The sequence below is a fragment of the Triturus cristatus genome, chromosome 3_1, assembly GCF_964204655.1.
Source record: "Triturus cristatus chromosome 3_1, aTriCri1.1, whole genome shotgun sequence".
Taxonomy (NCBI): Eukaryota; Metazoa; Chordata; class Amphibia; order Caudata; family Salamandridae; genus Triturus; species Triturus cristatus.
In genome coordinates, this window is record NC_140583.1 from 392,684,557 (window position 1) to 392,711,359 (window position 26,803).

The 26,803-nt window shown below is 44.9% G+C and overlaps 1 protein-coding gene across 2 annotated transcripts in view; it reads left to right on the forward strand.

Moving 5' to 3' along the window:
• MYO5C (myosin VC) overlaps positions 1 to 26,803 on the forward strand; it is a 1,024,918-nt gene that overhangs the window by 879,008 nt on the left and 119,107 nt on the right. For both annotated transcript variants that reach the window (XM_085644174.1, XM_085644175.1), the window contains exon 36: positions 844 to 933. In XM_085644174.1, coding sequence (XP_085500300.1) covers positions 844 to 933 — 90 coding nt within the window. The remainder of the gene's footprint in view (positions 1 to 843; positions 934 to 26,803) is intronic.

Consider the following 26,803-nt stretch of genomic DNA (forward strand, 5'->3'; position numbering starts at 1 on the left):
CGAATAAAGTTTTAATTGATTGATTGATTGATAACCTTTCTACCGGGTGTCAATAGAAATTTACATTTTAGGCACAATTTATCGAAAATACAAACCAGTTTAAATATTACTTATTTAAACTTCAGGCAAAAAAGAAATGGGGCTTTTATTTTGTATCTCACATTTGAATTATCAGGCCTTAGTAAGCCACAATTAATTTAGACTGCGTCACGTGCAACACTGTTGCATGTGTTGATGTCATGCTGAGTCTGACAACTGCCCTCCGCACACAGCCTGCACACTGGTGTTCACACACAACCTGCGCAGAGCCTCTTTCCACAGCTCCGCAACAGCAAATACTTTTAGCATAGAGGTTACTTACAGGGGTTGAGCTTCTAGTAGGAGTTCCCATGTCTCTAAATAAAGGGGAGACGGGCTGGAGGAGAATCAACACAAGTCATTATGGTGTGCGACCTTTCTTTCATCTTCTCTTTTTCGCTGTCTTTTGCTCTTTCTCATTTTAGTTATAATAAAGTTTATTTATAGCCTGCGCAATTGAAATGGATTATTACAAACTGTAAAGCCAGTGACCTGCACATTATTATTACAAATGCATGCTACAAAGCATCCCAAGCAGCATGGAAGTAGTAATAAGTGGTAAGCAAAGTATAATGCATTTGAGTGTTTTTCCAGGTTTCATTGTGCACCTCTGATTTACTACAACCCAAATTTGAATTAGAAAAAGTGTTTCGAAATAACTTTGATGGGAGCAAAGCATATACTTTTTTATGGCAAGTGTTTAATAGATATTAGATAGTTTCGTTGGGTTTACATTTTTTCCTTATCTTTACTGTTTCCATTCAGGACAACGCTGAAGACTTCGAAATACTCTCCTTCTGGCTTTCAAATACCTTTCATTTTCTGAACTGTTTGAAGCAGTACAGCGGGGAAGAGGTATGCCCAACACTAATTAATTACTAAATGGGAGCAGTAAAAATATCTTAAAATATAAAGAGGTCATTTAATATTGTCATAAGGTTGTCAGAATCACTGTGAAACAGTTTATCATTTAAATTTTATGAATCTTTGATCAGTCTGAGCAAATGAGCTCAACCTGCTGGATCATGAACAGACCTACACTTGGATGAAATTGGTTGGATAATCTAAGGTTTGTAGTCTACCCTGCAGACCCTTTACAGATATACCAAGGTACATTCACTTTCCTAATTCTTTGCATGAATCTCTGCAAATAATGTTTCCAGGGACCATGGAGATCAGGGCAGGCAATATACCCCCTTCTCAAACAAGCTAGATGTATTTACACTACAGCTATTATTTATGTATCTACCTCGCACATAGAAATATTACAGCATAGCTGCAGGCAGGGAGAAAAGGATTAAGTACCCGTACCTGTTTGCTGCTGCTGCTGTTTCCTGACCGTTGGGGAGCCTGTGTGCTCACTAGCCCGCCACTACAGCCACTGGGCCTGCGGAGAGGTAGGAACGACAACCTCCAGCCTGCTTTGCGGCGAGGATGCCGCCGTCGTACTTTGCCTGCAGCAGGGAGGTGCTTCAAAAACAGCCAGGGCTCCAGCAGCGCGGGTCGCACGCGGGCGTGCCCGTGCCACGCTTGGCCCATGGGCAGGCCTGTCTGCGCCCGTCCGCGGCAGGACAAGGCTGAGCTGGGCACACCTCTTGGTTCTACGGGAGTGGCTAAGTACTGGTAAGGAAAAAATATTTATTCCCATTCATTCCCTTTACCCTTTGTGAACAAACCTAATCGTGGGATAATGGGAAGTTGCCTACGAAAAACGCACCCATCACTAAATATTTGAAAAATGCTATGGGGTTTACATAAGTCGAGGAGCAATTGGCGGCCACAAAAACGGCACTGGATGCTGCACTAAAAGAGACTGGATCCGAGTGCGGGCCAGAATCAGTAGTATTAGTGAGAACTGGGACTGAAAAGGAATCTGTTACTGAGGCAATAAGTCCCTGCACTAATAAAGTGGTTAATGTTCCGACAATGGCTAACCCCTGTATCTTAACGACCCCTCTGGATATATTGGTACTATCTAATATTCAGACATGGTTTCCCCACCAGCCAAAAAGTCGAAACAGCAATCACAGACAACTACCGCACCTTTAGTAAAACAGACAGTGGATGATAAAGCTAAGCCAAAGAAAGGAAAAAAAAAAACCAGGGGTGGCAAAAGGCCCGGGGGCTTGTGATACTATGAACCATGTGCAAAATGTGCAAAACTTTGAATCGCTTTTTAAAAAACTGCATGGCAAAATCGATAACATTGAGCGACGCCTGATGTCGGAAATCAAACTAGTGCAAAAGGATGTTACCTTTTTCATAGAATTGGTCGCAGAACTATTACCATTAAAACCCATGCACAAGGCAACCTCTGCAAGCAAATTAGTTGAGAGGCTAAAGGAGGGACTAAGTTTCCCAGTCACCATTGGCAAAATCCATTCGAAGCCGACATTAACATCAAAGGATCGCCCTAACACACAATCTGTGGCAGAATCCAGGGCTACCGAAGTTAGTAACATTAATACCTTAAGGACTGGTGATGCTAATCAAGAGAATAAAGTGAGCCGGATTTCACGATCCACAAACTTTAGCGAGTTCTCACTCCATCTACCACCCCAGACAACTCCTTACTTCATCGTCCTGAAAAATGTCCCGAAAATTGTGGGTAACAATACGGAGTCATGGAAGACTTTGAAAAACCAGGTTGTGCACTGGTTTTCTTCAAAGACTAATTTTGGTATTAATTTATTACAGCAGAACATTATTATGATAAGAAGAGTGAACTGGGTGGGCAGTACTACAAAATCATGCCAGGGAGACTGTGTCGTTGTGAATTTCCGAAGCAGGGAGTTGGTGGGGTCCCTGATGGAAAAACTTTTAAACAAATTCACTGAGCCTTTTTTCCAACAGGATGAGTCCATAATTGCTGTCCCACTTGGATATTTTTATAGGCCTATAAATGAGTTCATATATAGTAAAGTGAACACACCTCACAGTTACGATCCATTTTCGATCAATCCCGTACATAACAGGTATGCTCCCCTAGGAAGTGTAATGAAACCGATTGACAGAGGGAGGATGCTGGTTGAGAATTAGTCTGTATTAAGGACTACATTCCCACCTGTAACACAAAAAAAGTTGCCACTGGCCTACCACCACAGGGGCTTTTAAACATGTCCTGAAATTTTGCAGGGGTAATAAAAAAGTTAAAAGATGGGGAATGGCTAAAAATTATACAGGATTGCCCCATAGTTTGGTGCAGGAAACCTGGCACACTGAACCTTTCTTTATTAATGGATTAAAAATGATTTCTACACAAGCCACTCCGTCTAGGGTGGGGAGAGCCGAAGGAGGCTTAGCTGCCTTAATTTTAGTAACCTCACCACTAACATTAGGGAAAGTGTATACCTCGTCACAGTTCTATCAGTTTTTATATTTTTGTTCCGAAGAGAAACAGCCTATTATCTTAATACATTTTTATAACAATATCTTTGATAATACAAGACATAGGGTAATTAAGACTTTAGAAGAAGAATTAGATGATTTTTTAAAGGGGGTGGGGGATGATTATTTACTCATTTGGGCTGGTGATTTTAATTGTGAAAAGTGTAAATTTTAGCTGGAGAACATTGTGGATACTGCGACCAATTTGGTGACCCAATCCTTCACTTTCCACATAATACCTACAGGGAAGTAATCAACTCTACTATTTATAAATATAACCTAGAAATCATGGAGCTGGGTGAACATGATGGAGAGATAATCACTCAAACATATGTAGGGACGAGATTTTCCTCGTTTATCAACCACATTATTGTATCAGGGAATTGCAAGGGCCTAGTGGAAAAGTTTTACATTCATGCAAGCCTGTTTAGCGACCATCACCCGCTAATCATGACCCTGAAGCTAAGCCTACAACGGCATGAAAGGGGGAAGGCAGCTGATTCAGATTTTGAAACACAAGGTAGTAATGGAGTTTCTATTAAATGGTTCAGTGTAAACCCTAACACATTTATAGAAAACCTAATAGGGAAAAAACAAAAATATATCAATACCTGTCTGGATAGTTCCTCTTTAAACCCAGATGTTGTAAGTGCTTTTTACAATATCACGAAATCGCTGGTGATTTAAAATCGAAAAAAACGAAAAATAAAGACCACAATCCCAGATGGTTCAATCAGGAGTGTTCAAAGATAAATAGGGAGATAAAAACAGCCCTAAAAGCTAGACCCAGGGATTGTGAAAGGATTAGCTATTTAAGGAAAAATTATAAACATACCCTGAATTAGAGGAAAATAGAAATCCGAGAGAAGGCTTGGGAGAAACTAATTCAAGCTGCCGAGACACGTGACCCAGTCATATTCTGGAAAACGGTAGACCACCCTTTTTTTAAGGATATAACAGCAGCAAAAATAGATACCCAAGTAACACCGAATGAATGGATAATGCACTTTGTGCGTATTTTTAATCCGGATGCCATGATTGTCATGAAAAGCAGTAACAGTAATTGTATTTTAGTGGAAACTGTTAATATACCACCAATCACTCTGGACGAAATTAAAAACGCACTAAATAAAAGTGCAAATGGTAAAGCTGCAAGGCCAGACGTGGTACCTATTGATATTTTTAAACATAATATTGTTTTTTGGTCATCGATTTTATTGAGTGTTTTTAATGTCACCATAGGAGGAGTGTTACCAGCAACGTGGGTAGAAAGCATAATAGTACCCATTTTTAAAAAAGGCGACAGAGGGAAGGCTAAGTGCTAACGCCCCATATCCCTTCTTGATTCTACATCCAAATTTAGGGGCAGAATCTTGTTGGGAAGACTGGAAAGCTGAGTTACCGAGAATAATATCCTAACTGATGCTCAGAACGGATTTAGAAGGGGTTTTGGGACGGTGGAACAATGTGTAAGCCTTGAGCTATTAATAGGGAAATACACCCTAGCTAAGGAAGGTAAGCTACACCTCTGCTTTGTCGACCTTACCAGTGCTTTCAACCTAGTTAACCATGCCTAATTATGGCAAACACTGGAAGGACCACGTACGGTTTGGTGCAAAAGGTGAATGTACCTCCGATTTCAGGGCCACTCGGGGGATACGACAAGGATGTGTTTTAGCGCCCCTTTTATTCTCCTTATATATTAACAATGTTGATCCATTCCTACAAAACCTAAGTGTTGATGCCCCTAGAGTCGGTACACGTGCCATCCCAGTACTCCTATATGCAGACATTGCAGTCCTGTTGTCGAGGACTGCGAACGGTCTACAATGTTTAATAGAAAAATTCACGTTATTTTTGACTGAAAAAGATTTACAGTTTAATCTTAGCAAAATTTTTGTCATGACTTGCGGGAAAAGTAGAGATGCACAAATTAACAGAGTCACATCCTTCACTTACTTGGGAATTATTTTTAATAGAAATGGTACTTGGGGTGCATATATTGACTTATGTAACTTGAAATTTTTGCGATCTTGTGAGGGAATCTTTAGATTTTCTTCAAAAATAGGTAACAAACCAGTACGGGAAATCCTTGCCCTCTATGGGAGTAAGTGCATAACAGGCACATGCTAGGGGGTAGCTATATGGGGAAAGGCTAACACAACACTGTTACAAACCCAGGATAACAAATTCTTAAAAAGGGTGTTGGCAGTCCCAAGCTCCACTGCCTCATACATCGTCCACAATGAGCTGTGCGCACCATATATTAGCGATTTTATAAGCACAGCAGCACTTACTTTGTGGCATGGAATCTGGACGAAAGACAAGACTAAGTTTACTAAGGACATATTTTTGGATTGCCTTGCCCTTTACCATAGTAGGAATATCCCCTGGTTAGAATATATTTATCATCTTTTCAAAAGATTGTAACGTGGACCCTGATTTTCATGAGCCATTGTCCATTCAGGATTATAGTAAAAGAGACTTAAAGACAAGGCTAGTTACATCTAGGGAACGTGCAAGAGTTGATGAAGCTAATTTAAAACAGAGTGTCAACTGTTACTGTGAGCGCCCAATATTGACAGGCATTCAACCATACTTAATTCGGTAAGAAACACCCAGCATAGATTTGATCTAACTAGGCTAAGGTTGGGCTCCTTACACTATTTAATAGCTTTCCCTAGAGTGGGAAAGTGGAGTCATAACCTTCCAAATTGTCCTTGTGACGGTAAGTCCCCTCAGTCCACACTGCACTTCATACTTTTTTGTAGTTTTTATCGGGACATTCGGTAATTTGTGTCAAAAACAATGTTTTTAGATAATAAGCTATATTATTATAAACATGCTTTTAATTGTATTATAGTTTGGAAAACGATAAAATTAGGAATGCAGTCATTGTTTTTATAAAATGGCAATCAGGAGAAGAAAGGACAACTCCCATTTAGAAGCCTTAACGTATGAAAAATATGACGTTTGAAAGCTTGAAGGACTATTAATTCTCATCCTGATATTAGCCATTTCTTTGCACTCTTTGCACTATATGAAAAAGCACCTTTGTTTACATAATCCAAATGAACAAGAAAAATGCAACATGCACTGACTCCAGACCCTGAGTCTTGGGGGCATATTAGGATGGCGGTCGTAAATTATCCCCGACCGCCATGGTAGTGGGAAAAGACCACCCGCAAGGACCGCGGCATAACCGCCAGTCCAATTAGGATGCTCCGCCGTCGAAATCCGACCGTGGCGGTAGGAATATGGCGATTAATATTGTGGCGGTTGCTGCTGCCAGCAGCACCGCCGCGGTGTGAAAAGGAGCATGGCATGCATGTCACTGCACTGCGTGGCAGGCACTGCACAGTGCCTGCCACCTGGTACAGGGACATGTAGGGGGTACCATTGGTACCCCCCCAGTGCACCCACACCCCCCCAACACATTGGGGGCCCGCAATGGGCCCCCGGAGACATTCTCCGCAAGCCTTTTCATGGCGGTTCCACCGCCACGGAAGGGCTGGCTACTGCCAGCATCATAATCATGCCAGCGGAACCTGGCCCTGCACCGGCATCATAGTAGCAGTCCAGTTCCGCCCAACAGGCATGCGTGCCGACTGGTACCGGCGGAAAAGTGGCGGGCAGAAATTCTCGCCGTCGCAGTCGTCACCACCATGCTAATGGGACCGGCGGTTTTCAGGGTTGCGATCGCGAGCAGATGTCCGTCGCTGGTCCGGCGGTTGCCGGCGGCAGCCATCCATCCGCCATCCTAATAGACCCCTTAGTTTTTATAAATGGAGTTTTTAATAGGGAAATGATTTATTTATTTATTTATTTTTTAATATTTGTATGGATTAAAATGTTTCTATATGTTTATTTTATGATTTATTTTTATTTCTTAATTTAGTAATGATCAAATGTCCTTGTATTAGTAATAGTTTCTCTGTTATGAGATAGAAATTTTGATCGATATAGGAATAGTAACTTGCATAGAAATTGTAGATGGAATGTCTGTACGTAAGAAAAATCATTTGAGTACAATTTTAATGATTACTAGGAATGTTACTTTTGTTTATTAGAATGCTTTTATGGTTCTATTCTATGCACCGAATAAAGCTTGATTGACTTGACTTGACTTGACTTAAAGGTTTCTGTAATGTGCAGTTTTTAATTTGCCGGAAGAGCCTAAAACAAGGTCTTGGAGCTTGGTCCATGTACTGGAACACTGTATCTTTCAGTTGGCTCAGCTGCCTTGGAGGGGCTGGCTTTACAGCACATCGAGTATAAAGCTTTTGCATCCATTTTGAATTAAAAAAAGCATGTCTAGTATCCCATTTGCGCTAATGTAAGTCTGTGTACATGGGCCCTGATTTAAATTAAGTTTTAAAATCTACAAATGATCTAAAACCCAGCACCAAGAGACTAGCTAAATTTGAGAGAAACTGCCTGCGTACCCTCTCAATTTCCTCCCTCCCCCAATCAATATCCTATGACTTTCAGGATATAGCACCTGCATGATTTATACCACTGGGAAATTATGCAGCCAATTCCATTTAATTCTTGTAGATGCCATTGGTTGCATCAATGCCGTTAACTGTTCAGTTGGAGGTCACATGGTGTGTCTCGGTACTCTGACTTGTCTATTTGTGAATTGGTTATCATTATCTCCATTCCAACGCTCATTAAGCTCCACCGTAAGATACTATGATGACTCAATGCATTGTCCATCGTTGTTTCTTATGGAAACATTTTGAACAGTGGTACAAGTGGAGATGGATGTTAACAAAATATAACTTTGATAAGCGGTGCCCCACCTCACTGATAAATGAACTGGGTTGACCACAGCCATGCTAATATTACCATAAACTATCTCCTACCCAACATTTTTCGGTGCGTGTATATGGGGATGCCGGGAATGGGCTGCATTTGTTGAAATCACACATTCAAGCTTTACAGATCATCATGAAGCAGAGTCTCTTTTGGTTTATGTGACAAATGATCTGCCCATATGCTCTCACAGGCAGGATTATTATTTCATAATAATGATAATATGTTATAATTGTGAATCTAAGTTCACTGCATAAGGCTACAGTGATAATTAGCTTGCTTCCACTAAAGTAAATGTACTGATAAGGAGCACGCATGCCGTGTTTTTCACACGACTGCTGTGTTCTTTCACTAATAGTGTGGCACTTCATACAAGAGAACAATGGAACTAATGCAAAAAAATCTAAAAATATCCATTATAATATGTCTCAGTAACTGAGCTTTGAGAAAGTTCTAGGTTTGCCAGCCAAAAATAAGGAGGGGAGAAACGTGTTGAATTACCGTTTTATTTTTCAAAACCCCACCCCAAGCGTCAGGACGGGACGAGGCTTTCTGCTGCTGATAGTCAGGCAGGAGCAGAAAGCAGTGATGGGCAGGCACAGCACTTAGGTTTAAAGTGTGCATGTCTTTTTGGCCGGCTGTCTACTGATTGCCAGCCAGATATGCTCAGTTTAAATATCTCTTACTCAGCTGTTTTAGACAGCTGGGTTAGAGACAGCATAGGGCTCCAGTTCCCTAGGGAGCAGCAAGAGAGGCTGCTCCCACAAATCCTGGTGCTGCTTTAATACTGCATGAAAGCAGCACCAGGATTGGTTACTGCAGCTTCCTGGTCCCACGTTGGAGCCTGTCTGCCTGAAGAACAGAAGACCGGAGCAAGGAAGACGTTATGCCAGGATTAAAGGTAAGTGTAATATTTTTATTTCTTTATAACTTGTTTTTACATCCCGCCTCACTACCATTCTTACATGTGAGACGCCACTGTGATAAACCATACCACAGAAAGACCTGCATCATGACATAACCTTGGGATGTCATAAGGATTGGACAATCATAGATGGACTGATAAAACATATACCCTAAGGAACTGCCTTTTTCATTGTCAAAATGTTTTACAGAAAATCCACCTTACTGGGAATTATATGTTATAAGTAAGAATGATGGATAATATTAAAAACTAATGATGTTTGTGATCAATATTGGATTTTCAATATTTAGTAAGCATTGGCATTTCAATGTTTAATAGCCACAAATTGCACTACCTATACATTTTACTATTGAGGTAACTAATGTTTTATAGATGGGTCCCTGGGTCCCCTCCTCTCTCGCTAGTGGTTGTGGTTATTCCCCATTCATTATAGGTGACATTCAGCTTAAACCCCACTTGTAGTCCAAGTCTCAGCAGTACAACTCTTACTCGTTATTAAAGTCAAACTTGTTCCAGCATCGCAGCACTAAATGGCAGGCAAGTTGCCCCGGGACCGTCTGACCTTTAAATCAGTCTACCCCCACCCGCAGGATCTGAGCAGCAAGAGTCTCCGAGTACACCCCCTTTGCAGGCGCTTAACCTGCAGCGGCTGTCTTCGGTAAGTTCCTTGCACACGGTCAGCGGTCGAGTGTCCTTGAGTTCCTCATCCGCAGTCCTGCAGAGGCAGTGGCTGGAGGGTTATCGATGCTCCTCAGATGATATTAAATATCTTGGGATCCTCCACACAAGTGGGAGGGGAGGTGTTGCAATGCTCCTGGTGCTGGTCCTCAGTCAGGGACTTGGGCTAGCTCGGGTCACTATGGCGGCCTCCTCCTCACGACAACTGTCTCGATCAGGCCACATTCCTTGCCTTGTCATGGTGGCCCAGCCGGCATACGGGGTCACTGACGTACCTCTGCACAGGGGCAGTGGCCCGATCGGCACAGCAGGACTCTTCACGGTGGCCCCACCTGGCATACGGGATTGCCAACTTGCAACCTGCACATGGGCGATAACCCGATCAGTGCAGCAACATTCAAGGCTCAATTCAAAGCAGCCCTCATCTGGCATACGGGGGTTGACCTTTTCTTCCACACAGGCAATTCACCGATTGGTGCAGCAGCTGCATGCTCACACATCGGTGCCAGGATCCAATCATCAAGATCCCCCACTGGATCTCACTCTCTCCAGTGCTTTTATCTTCCACACAAGGCACACTGGTCTAGGCAACAGGCAGACACTAGTGTTCCAGACTCCAATGGCAGGTGGTCCTAAAGTCCCTGAGTGATGTCCTCTCATCCAGCTGGTATACTGACATGTCTTGGCCCCCAGTTATGGTCACAGGCAGAAGTCTTGCAGAGTTTCTTTTCCTCGCACAGCTTGACTGTCTGCTTGACAGTTGACAATTTCAGGGGCCTCAATCTCCCCTTCATATAGTCTATTTACAGACATCAAATGTGAGTTAGAGTCTGAATCTTTGAAGTTTATGTTGGAGTCAGCATCTTTTTTAAATGCCCTCTCCTCTACCCCGCCCTTTTCCCATAAAGCAGTCTTTTACTGCAGGAGCAATTCCAAATCTGATTGCACCACAACACAGAACATGTGAGTGACTAGAGGTTCACACCTAGATGTCAGCCAAAGTGATATGTGAATAATATTCTCAGAAGCGTGGCTAGGTTACACCTTGTGCAAAGCCAATATTTAGGTAATAGTATAAACAGAATTCTCTCAAAAGTGCTCTAGAGATCAAAAAGGGAACAGCCACCCATGCCCCAAAGGAACCTCTGTGGCCAGAAGAACACAGCGGTTAAACAATAAACAGAGTATCGTTCCCGAGCAAAACACCATTTAGCATTCACAATTAAACCATATTAGGTCAGTTCAATAAATTGTCCATATTCAGGGTGTATTCAAATGAATTTTCTTCTTTTCATTTAATTATTTTCCTTTATCTTTATCAGAAGTGTACAAAGCTTTCACAATACATAGGTTGGTATAGATGACATCGCAAAATGTAGCCAGTAGCCGACACGTGTTTCGTCTCGGGGAGATTCCCCCGCTGACTTCCTCAGGGCTACAACAACAAAGTATAAAATACTCAGATAGTGTCCAACCAAAAAAGGCTAAATATTATCATTATTTATAACCAAAAGGTTATGTGAAGAGTATGAATAAATGGATAGTAGCCAAAAAACCTATAGACACCAAGAAGAGTCACCCAGTGACAAAACTCACACATATGACTTATAATACAATACAGTAAAAGAAAAAAGGAAGAGAAAACAGGTGCTTCAGAAATCAACACACCCAAAGTAGTCACAGAGGTAAGACTATGTTGTCCTTATGAGCACAAAACCACACGATCCACCTAAGTGGTTCACAAGGACTAATAAGTGGCTCATCCCAATAAAACAAACAGCCATTGTGATATTTGCAACATGGCAACCCAGGCAATAGATAGCCACCCATCAAGCACAAAATCTCTGGAAGCAATTTCACCACATTCCAGGTAAAACCTGTGGGTGGTCCCAAATAGTATGGGTCTACAGAGAAAAGGAAGGAAAAAATATACTTTATTTGGTCAGGGAATATCAAAACATATTTCATATGTATCCCTGCCATAATCCAAATACCACCCCTAGAACGACAGTGGAGGTACACAGTATCCACCACACCGTTTTAAATGTCTCTAAAAAGTTGCACACCTATGAGACTATTTTTAATAAATGATCCATTCTCCAATCAATTATAATTAGATACTTATTAGGACAATCATTCCATTTACATGGGGCAAGTACATTACCTAAAAAGCACATAAATTGTATGTATTCTTCAGCATTCTGATGACTTCCATAACAATATATCTGGATAGAAACAGCAAGAGAGCATATGTATATATCAGTTCACAGGTCAAAAGATTATGTTATATATCCTCAGCATAGGAGAAGAACAACACACAACCTGCTAGCCCACGAACTCCAATCCAATTCAGAAAATGTTGTGTACTAATAGTACATAGTCTCAATGTAGAGGGAAACGAATAACTCCCATTTGCTAGATTTGTAATTAATCAGGACCATACATAAAGAATAAAATTCAAATAGGATTTTACCTCAATTGGACTTGTAATATGGTTCCTGAAAAGTTTAGATAAAATGAATTCTAAAAGCAAAGACAAGCATAACACATATTAATCATGTCTATCAAGTCCACTTATCTCAAAATAACACATTAAAATCCCAAAATTTTGAAAGACCTAATATATGGTCATAAATACCATACGAACAAATAAAGTAACATTGCATCGCCATAAAAGTAAGTCCGCCTGCCATTTAAGGAACTATAACATTCTCTAAACTGGGATCAAAGGAAAATTACACCCAAGATCGCCTATTGCGTTAACGATAAAAAACACCGTAAATTAACGATAATGCACAACAATTATACCCTAAATTCAAGGGAGAATACCAAACAGACGAAAAAAGCAATACTATCTAAGAGACCCATTACCCTACTAATGGTTATGCCCGCCTGTTGATTAGGAGACAAACAGTATCTGGCAAAAAATGAAAAAAATGCGGCCTATCTCAACGCATTAGACCTTACCAGGAAAAGGAGAGTACTCCCACCATCATCGTGGGTTCTGGCGTCCGTAGAGTCCGAGCACGCTTACTCCCCCGTTTAAATACCGGAAACTAAACAACAGCATCCATTAGTCCAATTACGAGCGAGGACGGACTATCCATTCTTTCTATATATAAAGTATCCGCCATCTTTGAATAGTATACAGGATCGAAATATTTAAGATTTCTTAATTAGAATTAATATCCTAAAGGACGCATCTCGGCACAAGGATAAGTAATATAATATACCAATATTAATGATTATAGTGGCGTAAACATTTAATACGTGACACACAGGAATAAGCCCTCTATTTCTACAGCATAAAAAGCTGACGCCATCTTGGATTGGTGTCAGATACCGAATAATATGATTCCCCATTGGAATTATTTTCCCAAAGGATGCATCTCAACAGAGATATATATATTCCCGCATCAACAGTTTTTACAACATTGATGGTTCCTCTCAAGCCTATCTATGTGCTACTAGGGGTCATATCGCCTCAACCATCCCCGTCCTTATCAGGCAGAGAGCGATAAGATTTAGATCATAATTACAGGATCAAAAATGTAGTAACCACTTAAGATCTCAGAAAGAATATCCAGATATATCACATCATGTGAGTGAAATCAATATTTAGGAAATTAAATCAGCATCACCAAAGATTGGAGGCAAGTCAATCAGACACTCTTTTTTTTGTGTTTACACACAATCGATTTCAAGTATATGTGGTCAATAATGCCACACAATTTAAATATTACCCGAACAGTTAGCAGGAAATCAAACGAAAAAGGAAAAAGGAAAGGGAGAGAGGGGAGGAATTAATAAGTGTTGGAGATACCCATAGACATAACAGGATGATAGCACATCAGTATTATTGTTGGTAAGGAAGGGATATATAAGAATAACAATAAATATCCCACATATTATTCAATTAGTACTTAACACATGTACTTCTGTGTACACTTTACAGGAATTCTAACTATTGCTATTATACAGGGTATGACAATTTGTGCATATGATCGCATTGAGTTCATATAAGTTGTGAAAGATTATTGATAACAAGCAAATGAGATATATCATTCAAATCAATGTATACACTTCTAATGTACATCTGTATGGAGACATATAAAGCACATACTTTCAACATTAGGTGCATACATGAGTTAGAGAACATATCTGGAGAAACAGTCTTTAAGGCAAAGCAACACAGTTTCACAAGAAACAGTCCAAGCATATATAGAGTAAAAAGCTCTCGCACGGACATACAGTATAGATAGCATCCCAAGAAGAGTCACTGAATAACAAATAATATTTCTATATTAACATAATGTCACAAAAACAAATGTTTCATGAGTGTCTGTGCAAAGCGGTGACAGGCTAAATCGCCTAATACTCACAACTGAGGGAGAACCAAAGTGGGCCCAAAAGGGAAATCCCTACACCATTAGTGACTTTGCGGCTAACAAAATAATGGAAATTACAGACATGATCCTTGTTATCAGCTGATATTGAGGAAGTAGCCTGGCGTCCTGTATCCGTGTTATTAAAGCCGGAGTTCGGTGTTCCTAGTGCTGAAGTAGACATCTCCACCAGGGGAGTGACTTGTACCATGCATCTTGATGCAACTGCAAGTTCATGGGACAACTCCGAAAATGGGTCAACATCAGACTCATCAACTGGTTCATGTCCACAGGAACAGGCAATTGCAGAGCCAAACAGACATCCAGTGCCCATTGGAAGGGGCACCTTAGGCAATTAAACACAGGTTGTACGCAAGTGAGCCAGGCGGGTCGGAATGACAATGACCAATCAATGTTCAGTTCCTTGAGCAAAGGGACTCCAAAGAGTCATAATATACACTCACATCACAGCTGGACCATTGGTAGTTCCATTACCAACGGGCTTCGAAACTAAACATCCATTGCGGAGTAAAAAAAATACAACCAAAATGCTGCAAATTAAAAACAAAAACAAGGGTATGCCCCCGAACACACTGGAAAACGGGGAATAGATAAAAGCCGATATTACTCCAAAGATTTTCTGAGAGTTACTGACTAAGCCAGTCCTGATTATTTTTAAAAAGTGTGCTATACCAGCTGTTAGAAATGGGGGTCTCGAGTTGGCAGAGGTAGGTACCTTTGTCCAAATCGGGACCCTTGATTCTAGTCAGGGTAAGGGGGATACACTCCTAAAATAAACCCTGCTCACCCCCTTGGTAGCTTGGCAGGAGCAGACAGGCTTATCTCAGAGGCAGTGTGTAAAGCATTTGTGAACACATACAGTAATACAGTGAAAACACTACAAATGGACACCACACCAGTTTAGAAAAATAAGAATTCTTTATCTAAATCAAAACAAGACCAAACAATAGAGTTATCAAGATATCCTTAAAAATAAGTTATTCACTCAAATAAAGATTCTAGCAACAAATAACTCCACCTGGAGTTATTACGACGTCGTGACAGATGAAAATCCCAAAGAACGGCACTGACCGTAAGGTGCGCTGCATCGGGACCAGAGTCAAGCAGACCTACAAAAGAACAGTACCTTAGAATTGACGAAAGCAAAGACGGTGCACGGCGTCAGGGAGGTGATACTTCGTTGGCGCCTGCGGCGTCGATTCCTTATGACCCCTGGGGAGGTGATGCCTCTGTTCCTTAATGCAGTGCAGGGGAGGTGAGACATCGGTTCCTTACTGTGTCGAGGTGGTGACGTCACGAATGGCGGCAAGGTGTCAGTTCCTTACAACGGTATGATGTTGAAGGATTCGGGAGTCACCCACGTTGAGGATCAGCTCCGCGTTGATGAAGCACCTGCGCCGCTGAAGTTGGGAGTACAGTGTGAGTCGGGACGGTGGATCGTGGACATCACGAGCGGTGTCCTCGGCTCCAGTGCAGGCAGCGGCCTCGATCACGGCTTTGGAGTCGATGCAGCACGGCGTCAGCAGGCGTCGGGCCTACGGTGCAAGTCGGGCAGTGCGTCGTGCTCTTCACGAGCGGTGCCAATGGCTTTGGTGCAGGTTACGGCGTCGCTCGCCGGCGTCGGTGTTGCAATTTCCTTCAGTAGCAGCTGAAACAGCAGTTCCAGATGCAGAGAGACAGAAGGGATGAAGTCTTTGTGTCCCTGAGACTTCAGGACAGGAGGCATGCTCAGTTTCAAGCCCTTGGGGATCTTCCTGCAAATGACAAAGTAAACAGCAAAGTCCTTTTTTCCTTTCCTTGGCAGCAAGCAGGCCAACCCCAGACAGCAAACAGCACAGGGACAGTATTCCCCCTCAGCTTCTCCGGCTCTTCTCCTTGGCAAAGGTTTTGCTTGATTCCAAGAAGTGATCTAAAAGTCTGGGGTCTGGACCCCTCTTTTTATACACCAAAATACTTTCTTCTCTCAAGGCGGAGAGTGTCTGTACCTCGCCAAAAATAGTTCTGTCCTCACTGGTGCAGCTTCCTGGCAGGAGGGGGAGACAGCATTGTTGATGGCAGACCAGGCCCATTCAGGTGAAAGGGTTAATCTCCTCACCCTACTCTAAATACAGCCCAGGTCTATTCAGCCCATCCCTGACTCATCAGAAGTCTGGAGCCACAGCCCCTCTCCAGCCCCTGTCATCCGAAAGCCAGCCATGCAATGCACAAACCCGAAAGCCAGCCATGCAATGCACAAGCCTAGCAGAGGCACACTGGATGGTCAGGCAAGAAAATACCTACATTCTAAAAGTGGTATTTTTAAACACAGAATGAACTAGTCACCCTCACTAAAAGATGCACTTTATCATTCTGAGTTTAGGCACACTAAACTTTATTTTTCAGTTATGTTTATAAGATGTTATAAAGAAACTCCCCATTCTGTCCTATGGGAACAGGTATCCTTGCAATAGTGAAAAACGACATTAGCAGTAGTTCACTATCTGGACATGCCACACACACCAGGGCATGTCCTACCTTTTACATACATTGCACCAGGGGTTCCTTGGGCCAACCTTAGGGGTGGCTAACATGTAGACAAGGGAAGGGTTAGGGACTGGCAAGTGTGTGCACTTGCCAAGTCGACATGGCAGTCCCAGACTGCACTCAAGCTCTGCAATGGCAGGCCAGAGTTATATTTTACAGGCTGTTTCTGTGGGTGGCACAATCAGTGCTGCAGCCCACTAGCAGCATTTTGCTTTACAGGCCCTGGACACACACAGTGCACTATACTAGGAGCTGACAAGTAAATCAAACATGCCAATCATGGAACCACTAATCCATCAACACAATTTACACAGAGAGCATATGCACTTTAGCACTGATCAGCAGTGGTAAAGTGCCCAGAGTCATAAAACCAACAAAAACTGTTCAGAAACAATACAGGAGGAAGGCAACATGTTCTGGGATGACCCTGCAAAAGAAAAAGGGCCAAGTCCAACACCAGCCTTATTAGAAGCATTACAAATTCAGTGCACAGGCTTGCCAATATGTAATGGAAGATTCGTGTTTAACAAGGTCTGCATTTCACTGGACGTACTTGCAACCTGCAGTTCAAATGTATCTTGGGCAGATATTAATGCCACTTTGTTTTGAAACAATACGGCTATGAGTTGGCTTAGCTTGTTAAAGTCTGCCTTCAAAGTTGGAATTGAAGGCCACAACGATCTATCAGAGACCTTATGAGTCGGTAGAAAAGCACATTATTACAGCAGCTCACTATCTGGGAGACCTATAAAATATATGTAATCCCGTCATTCATTTCGCAACAATAGCTTCCATTTAAAAGGACAGTAATGAGGGGGAGACCTGAAGGGGCTCGTATGCCTGTGAATAGTTACATGTTTACAGGCAAGTGAGTGACCATCATAAGAGCCGCATTCCTTTCCAGTAAGAAATACCTCCTTCTCAGCCTGCTCATATCGGTAAGAGAATGCTGAAGACCATAACTCATGATAAAACCTCCCTCCTAAGGCTTCATATTTACCCACTGGGAAATGTTTCATGCAAGCTGTGAACTGGAATTTTGAAATTGGTAAAGATGTTACGCCATGTATTAACCACACTACGGAGGGTGTCTCTGCTATTGTGAATGGGAGCTGTTCTAACTTCTCAGGATGTAACATTGTGCAAGTGGCCTCTTTCTTGGCCATGGCCCGTGATTTACATGTCAAGTTGAAAGGCAAGAATAGTTGCGTTGAATTTAGGTAACGCTTTGGCACACGGCCACTTTTGAGGACCTGAAGTGTCTAACTAAAATGCATCATAGATCTGAGCTAACTTTGCCCATGTTATAATGAAGACATATCACTTTGCATTATATTGATAAAAGATGACACAATGTTATTCGAGTTGTAAATGTGAGAAAACATATTAATACTAAGATCAACAACAGCAAGCAATCCAAATTATCTTGATGAATGTGTCTTAAATGTGCAGCAGCTTCCATTTCTGATAGTTTCCAAATATCCTTATATGTGGCATAAATAAATATTTTTGAACGTAGAGACTTATCCCAATACAATATCAGTTAGGTCCATGTCTTCCAAAAGGAAGAAATGATTTTGTTTTACTGCAGACAGTGTGTAGTATTTCAGCCATTGTTGGCACAATTTCCCTACCGGATAGGTGGTGACTATCCCTGAGTATTGCGAATGGGAGTAGCTAGGGTCTGGTCTACTTGCCTTAAACCCAGGTGTGGAATTCAAAAAATGAGCATTGCAAACATTTATGTCCACTGGCCACAATAACCATCCATTTGGAACTGAAAGTGTGGAGTTAAATTCTGTAGCATACTTTGAGGTGTTCATTGGTGTAATTTGTTAAATGATGGCCATTGTCACATCAGATAATGGAAGGAATGTTTGGTGACTTCATGTCTTTAATTTTTGTCAGTCCTAGACAAGTAGTCTGCTGAACTGTATCATTCAGAAAAATAATCTGTGTTGGAATTAAGCAGGCTCAAAACAAGGTATCTGTTCCCTGAACTTGCCATGTTTTGGTACGCCAAATTGATTTCATGTCAATTGTTTCCTTCCAATAATCATAGCTTCGCACAGCTAATTCTGTGATAAACAAGTCTGTATATATTAGCTTGGTTAGTGTAAGCATATATTTCTTTGCTGGTGTATGGACAAGTTTAAAATAAAAAGATTTTGGGTCTAATGTATCGTGTCCAGAAAAATATGTGAATCTACCCTACATGTTTTGGAACTCCCTTGTGGGGGGAATAGGGCAATGTTCTCATTGCGTATAATTAAAACGTGTGTGTTAACACGAGATCAATATAAGTAATGAAGGCCATAATGATGGTAACAGAACATTTGACCATAAATAGCAGAATCTGAAAGAAACACGTTAGTTAGATTCCTTACCTTAGAATATCCCCAAGTGTCAGGCTGGATCCGGAAAGATTTTTCGTCAGCAGTACCCCTGCGCGTCGGTAGGCGTCGTCTGTGGCTCCGCGCCCGTCGTCGGTGTCATGATCGCCGGGATGACGTCGTCGGAGTACTTAGACGCCGCCCTCGCGCACTGACGTCAGTTCTTCTTTTTTCCACGCCAGCAAGCGCAGATCTGGGAATAGCATACCCTTAGTCATTTTTTGACTAACTTTTGGACATGTTGTCTATCTTTTTCGAGTCGACTTCGACTCCTGGTCCTGATAGGGATGCCCGGGATCAAGCCGTGTGACGTCTGTCACCGACTGCTGTCGGTTACCGACCCCCAACATCGGTGTCTCTACTGTCTTGGGGTCGACCACGATGAAAATTCGTGCCCCGAATGCTGGGCCTTGACGTCGAAGGCTAGGCGGGAGCGGTCCCGCAAGCTCCTCGAGATCCGGCAGTCGGCTCCCCGCCACTCGAGGTCCCGGTCGAGGAGGAAGTCGAGGGGCTGGTCGCGGAGCTGCAGTCATCACTGCTCGTCTGGATCCAAGTCCTCGCACTCAGGTAAGTCGAGGCATGGCAAAAAGAAGTCGAAGAAGCAACATCGCTCTTCTGACTTCCCTCGCCGGTTGCGCGACTCCGCCGAGGGTTCGGGTGGCACCACCCGCGCGGCTCCGCCGGAGCCGCAGGAGTCGCATCCGGCCCCACACCCCTCCGGTCCCTGGGCTTCATGCGACTCCGGGCGAGAGTCGAGACTTCCTCGTGGCCATGAGGACTCTCCTCCTGCTGTCGATGCCTGCCGGCATGCCTCCGGGCCCCGCAGGTCCGACTGGGGGTCCTAGCGAGCCGGCGGCTTTGGCCCCAGCACCGTCGTCGACTTTGGTTCTGACGCCGCAGTCCCCTGTGGGATCTAGGCCTGGATTCCGGTCGACGCCAGTTGACCTCACGACTCCTCCGCTGGCACCGACCCCCATGGTGTCGCTCCCGGCGCTGTCCTTGGACTACGCCATCCCTGGTTTCAGTCCGGGTCTGGCGTCGGAGCGGTGCTGCTCGGCACCATCTCCAGCGTCGATGGGTGAGCCTTTCGCCTATGACCCGGCTCGGTCATTTCTGCCTGATTACCAGGACACAGATGAAGGGGAGGACTGGAAGGGGTCTGAGGACCCTCTGCCACCGCAGTGCCAGTTAAGTCAGAACTGGGCAGATGATCTGGGGGAGGCCAGTGGTCTAGACACTTCGCCTGACACTGGTTTCATCTCTCCTCCTTCCGTGGCTACGCAGGAGGGTGCTACTTATGCTGTGGTGCTGCGCAAGGCGGCCAAGGCCTTGCGCCTGGAGCTCCCTGCAGCGGCCGTGCGGACTAACCTCCTCACTGAGGTGCTTCAACCACCAGTAAGCTCTTCGGAGCCTCTGCTGCAGTTTAATGAGGCCCTCACTGACGTTCTGATGGGCACTTGGTCCAAGCCCTCCACAGTCTCTCCTGTGGATCGGAACGTGGCCTGGCACCACTGCCCAGCTCTGGGCAACTCCTGCTTTCTGTCCGTACACCCCACTCCTGAGACTCTGGTTATCCAGGCCTCCGCGTCCCAAACCGCCTTCCCGTCTGCACCTCCGGACCGGGAATCCAAAAGGATGGAACTGTTTGGCAAGAAACTGTTTCCCACACTCAGTCTTGGGTTGCGGTCCATTAATACCGCATACCTTTTGGACCGTTACACCCACTCTCTGTGGGATACGGTGGCGAACGTTCTGCCCCAGTGTCCAGAGGAGGCCAGGACACGGCTCGCCCAGGCTCTTGCGGAGGGGCGTGATGCATCACGGTATTCCATTAGATGTGGACTTGACACCACGGACTCGCTGGGCAGACCAATTGCAACAATGGTGGCGATTCGTCGTCACGCCTGGCTGAGGTCCACAAACTTTTCTGGGGATGTCCAGAGCACTCTCATGGACATGCCCTTTGATGGCCGTCGCCTTTTTGGCGACAAAGCAGATAGCGTGCTGGAGCGCTTTAAGGACTCCAGGGCTACGGCCAAGTCCTTGGGTCTATCGGCCCAGCGCCAGCAAACTTCTGCTTTTTGCCCCTTTTGTGGCCAAGGAAGGGGCGCCCCCGCACGTTCATCCAGCCACAGGCCGCAGAACCAGCCTCAATGCGGTCACGGATGTGGATTCTGCCGTGGCGTAGCAGGGGACAGAGAGCCGGTCAGTCCACATCCGCTCCCGTAGCATCTGCCTCAAAGCCTTCCTAGTCCAAGCTTTCAGGCTCATTCCACGCCAGTGGGAGGCAGAGTTCGCCATCACCTGCTCCACTGGCGTACCATCACTTCGGACAGGTGGGTGCTGCAAATCGTCCAAAGGGGCTACTCCCTCCCCTTCGAGGTGACCCCTCCAGCCATGCCACCGCAGTACCACTGCATGTCGGGGGATCACTTGCAACTTTTGCAGGAGGAAGTTACGGCCCTCTTGGCCAAGGGGGCCATTGAGCGCGTTCCTGGCCCAGAAGTAGGACGGGGTTGTTACTCCCACTACTTTCTGGTTCCCAAGAAGGGCAAAGGGGGCCTACGCCCTATCTTGGACCTCAGGAGCATCAACGCCTTCATCCGGAAGGAGAAGTTCAAGATGCTGATATTAGCTCAGGTTCTGGCTGCCCTAGACCCTGGAGACTGGTAGCGTTGGACTTGCAGGACGCTTATTTCCACATCCCCGTCCTGCCGGCCCACCGGCGTTACCTGCAGTTCACGGTAGGCCACGAGCACTTTCAGTTTATGGTGCTCAACTTCGGCCTCACCAGTGCCCCTCGGGTGTTCACAAAAGTGATGGCGGTGGTCGCAGCTCATCTGCGCAGATTAGGGGTTCCAGTCTTCCCCTATCTCGACGACTGGTTGTTGAAGGCGGGCTCGCCCCGAACAGTCGTCTCCCACCACCAGACTAAGGCCGACCTCCTGTATTAGCTGGGGTTCTCCATCAACATGCCGAAGTCACATCGGAGTCCCTCCCAGAAGTTCCTCTTCATCGGAGCGGTTCTGGACTCGGCGCAGTTTCGGGTCTATCCTCCCAAACAGCGGGTTTGGGATATTCAGGCTCTGATTCCGATCTTTCAGCCTTTATCCTGAGTTTCGGACAGGATGGCCCTACGGCTGCTGGGTCTGATGGCCTCCTGCATCCTGTTGGCACATCACACCAGGTGGCGGATGCGGCCTCTGCAGTGGGACCTGAAGTTCCAGTGGACTCAACATCAGGGCAACCTGTCCGACCACGTCCTGATCTCGGAGGGCACTGCAAGACAGTTGCAGTGGTGGCTCACGTACCGCGATTGGGTCAGTGGCAGATCCCTCTCCCTACCCCAACCGGAGCACGTAGTGGTGACGGATGCGCCACTCCTGGGATGGGGGGGCCACATGGGAGAGGCAGAGATCAGAAGCCTCTGGTCTCAGGCAGAGTCCCAGCTCCATATCAAACTATTTGAGTTGCAGGCGATCCGGCTTGCACTGAAGGCATTCCTTCCCTCTGTCCGGGGAAGTGTAGTGCAGGTGTTCATGGACAACACCACCGCCATGTGGTATTGCAACAAATAGGGCGGGGTGGGGTCGTGGACCCTTTGTCAGGAGTCTCTGCACCTCTGGACATGGCTGGGAAATCAGGGCATCACCCTGGTGGTTCAAAACCTGGCGGGCTCTCTGAACGCCAGGGCGGCCAAACTCAGCCGTCGGTGCATGATGGATCACGAGTGGCGTCTGAACTCGGACGTGGCGCAAGGTCTCTTTCGGCAGTGGGGAGAGCCTTGGTTACATCTATTCGCCACCGAAGAGAACGCGCAATGTCATAAGTTCTGCGCGTTGGAATTTCCAAGGCGGCTCTCACTCTGAGACGCTTTTCATCGCGAGTGGAGTTGCGGTCTGTTATACGCCTTTCCCAGAGTGCTGAAGAAGATCAGGCGCGACCAGGCCCAAGTCATCCTTGTGGCTCCAGATTGGGCAGGAAGATACTGGTATCCCGAGCTACTCAGTCTGTCAATCGATCCCCCGATTTGACTGCCTCTTCAGGAGGACCTTCTGTCGCAGCAGCAGGGGACAGTCCCCCACCCAAACCTGTCCAGCCTCCACCTTCATGCGTTGAGATTGAGCAGCGGCAGTTGATGCCATTTGACTTGCCTCCTGAAGTCTGTGATGTCATTCTGGCAGCCAGGCGTCCCTCCACTAAAATGGTATACGCCTGCAGGTGGAACAAATTTGTGGCATGGTGCACAGCAAAGGCTGTGGATTCCCTTTTGCCCCTCTTTCTCAGGTTCTCCTCTTTCTTCTTCCCCTGGCCCAGCAGGGATCTGCTCTGGGTACCATGAAGGGATATCTTTCAGCTGTTTCAGCCTTCTTGAGGCTTCCTGATCAACCTTCTCTTTTCAAGTCCCCTGTTGTCAATAGATTCCTGACAGGCAGTACTCACATGTTTCCTCCTGTTCCCTTTGTAATGCCTCAGTAGGACTTGAATCTGGTGTTAACTTATCTGATGTGCACTCTCTTTGAGCCACTTCATAACTGTCCTCTTCGTCTTCTGACTCTCAAGAATGCTTTCCTGGTTGCCATCACCTCTGCCAGAAGAGTGAGTGAACCCCAGGCTCTTTCTTCTAAACCTTTCCTCTCTGTCCATCAGGACAAGGTTGTTCTGAGGACTCGCCCTTCTTTTCTTCCCAAGGTGGTTACTGCCTTTCACATCGGGCAGTCCATTACCTTACCCACCTTCTTTCTGCATCCCTCGAAGAGGAAGAGAGGCTCCACCGTCTGGACCCAAAACATGCGCTCTCCTTTTATCTGGATCGCACAAAACAGTTCCGGGTGGATGACCAACTCTTCGTTGGCTACGTGGGCGCTAATAAGGGGCGGGCAGAGCACAAGCGAACCATCTCTCGGTGGGTCGTTTTGTGCATTAAGGTCTGTTATTCCTTGGCTAAGAAGGATCCTCCTGTGGGGCTGAGGGCCCATTCCACTCAGGCCACAGCAGCTACTACTGCCTTGGGACAGGGAGTCCATCTGCAGGACATTTGTCAGGCAGCTACGTGGGCCTCACTGCACACGTTTGCCAAGCATTTCTGCCTGAACAGCCAAGTCCGGAGAGACGGCTTCTTTGGCCGTTCCGTTCTCCAGGACTTCCTGGTGTGATCTTGGTTCGCAGACCCACCACCGGGGTTGGTATTGCTGGGGTATCTATTCTAAGGTAAGGAATCTAACTAACGTGTTTCTTTCAGATGCACAAGTTACTTACCTTCGGTAACGATATATCTGTAAGAAACATTAGTTAGTTAGATTCCTTACCGCCCCACCCATCCTCCCCGTTCTGCGAACCGATATCTAGGGTTAAGGTCATCCCTTTCAGGGCCCTAGTTTCATGGCACCAGTGTTGGTTTCTTGCATGGCTCTGTGTTCCTGGCGCGGAAAGCTATGTACAGAACTGACGTCAGCGCGCAAGCGTGGCGTCTAAGTACTCCGACTACGTCATCCCAGCGATCACAACGCCAATGACGGACACAGACGACGCCTACCGACGCGCAGGGGTACTGCTGACGAAAAATCTTTCCGAATCCAGCCTGACGCCTGGGGATATTCTAAGGTAAGGAATCTAACTAACTAATGTTTCTTACAGATACATCGTTACCGAAGGTAAGTAACTTGTGCATTTAGAAACAAGTCCTCACTTTCAAACAGTGTAATATTCCAGCTCTGAGAGCATTCCAATAATCAGCATATAACCCAGGTAAAATAACATCACCCATAGAAACCCTGAAAAATAAAGGAATCAGCAGTATTTCCATAGGGCCGAAGATATCATATGGTACTTTATCCCAAACAATTACATCAGTTACTGCAACAACTGAAATGTTCACAAAGGACAAGTCTCTTTTTAGCTTACGTGAAGATGAATGATGTGTTAACACCTCACCGAACAGTTCTGTGGCAGAGCATTCTGGAAGGTGATAGGCATTTATCAGCAAGCAGAAAACAGTTACAAATAGTTACAAATCCAATCCCAAGGAATGGAAAAACCAAGGGAAGTGTTATCCAAACATATATCCAAGGAGGGGCCAGATAAAAGAGTTTCAGCCATGAAAAGAAAACACAGGTCTGTGCAGGCAGTGTTTAGAACGGAGGTACTGTCAGTAGAGTTGGGTGAAAAATCATCTGTTCCCACATAATAACCAGAAGCAGTTCACTGAAAAAGAGAAGCCACAGGTGCAGTTAAAGAACTGGTGGATTCCACGAGAGTTGGATCAGTATAAACTACATCAGCTGCAGAAGCCGCAGTCGTAAGTACAGTACTCACTTCAGTTATGTGGCTGGCATTTGTAGCAGTATCGATAATTAACTGAAGTTCATTCTCCGCCCCCTGCCCTCCAGCTGGGGAGAAACAGCTTCAATGGTGCTCACAAGCTGCAGAGGAATTTCCTATATGGTGTTCACAAGCTGCAAAGGAATTTCTTGTATGTTAGTGAGAGGACTTGGGGACTACCAAGGACTCCTCGTGGCCTAATATTTAAGAATCGGTCACATGATGTAACTTGATTTGATCAGTGGAGCCTAAACGATTGTCTTTAGAACCAGCAAGCAGTGACAATATTACAGCTCTTGTACCTTGAATGCCAAAGACTGGTATGATGGGCCCAATTCCTTCTTTACAGCAACCCTTTCTCGAACGAGATCCCCAACTTGTGAATCCAGCCTGAAGGGGCTGGCTGCTCCTTGATTCCTGCACAAGAGTATGTCTTTAGCTGGTCATTGGATTGGCCATTGCAGAAGTTATGTAAATCCTATAAGGCAGCACAACAATCATTTATGTCAAAGAGCGTCACAATGCCTGGACCGTCAAGGTCTGGAACGTAAATCTTGATGCCAAAAAAGGACCTTGTATGGGGTCCAGCTATCTTTTAGGGAGATTATTAAGTGCTCTGTGACCCCACATAGGTCGTGGATCTAACTACGCCCTATTCCTAATTCTCTAGCTGTAAAGGACTGCTTTAAGTCATGGTTCATCCTCTCTACAACAGAATTACCCTCATTATTATATGGAGAAGAGTAATGTATCCCTGTACCCAGGGAAGCTATAGAATCCCTGTAAGCCTTAGAGGCGAAAGCAGAGCCCTGGACAGATTGAAATGTAGTGAATGCATATGTTCCAATAAAGACTTGCAAATCTTTTATAACAATGCGAGCGTTAGCTGAACGTTTTGACCACACCCAGAGGAACCTTGCGCAAGAATCAGCTGCAAGTGGGATAGATTTAAACACTCCATCTGCAGTAAGAGGACCACAATGGTACAAATAAATGCAGCCGAAAGGTTTGTTAGAAATCAACAGGTGTGTCTGCGGTGGACAAGTCACAGTAGACATTTTAATTTCTTGACAAATGTCACAAAAAAGGACATATTTTTTGGCCTGCTTATATAAGCCATGCCACCAATAACGTTGCTGTATCAACAATATTGTGGCCACCACACCTGCATGTGCAGAAGCAATGCCTTCATGCGCCGCTATCACTAAGGCTAGCCTGCGGTCTTGGTTGGAAATCAAACGATCACCAACTCCTCGAATCGTAGCAAAGGAAAT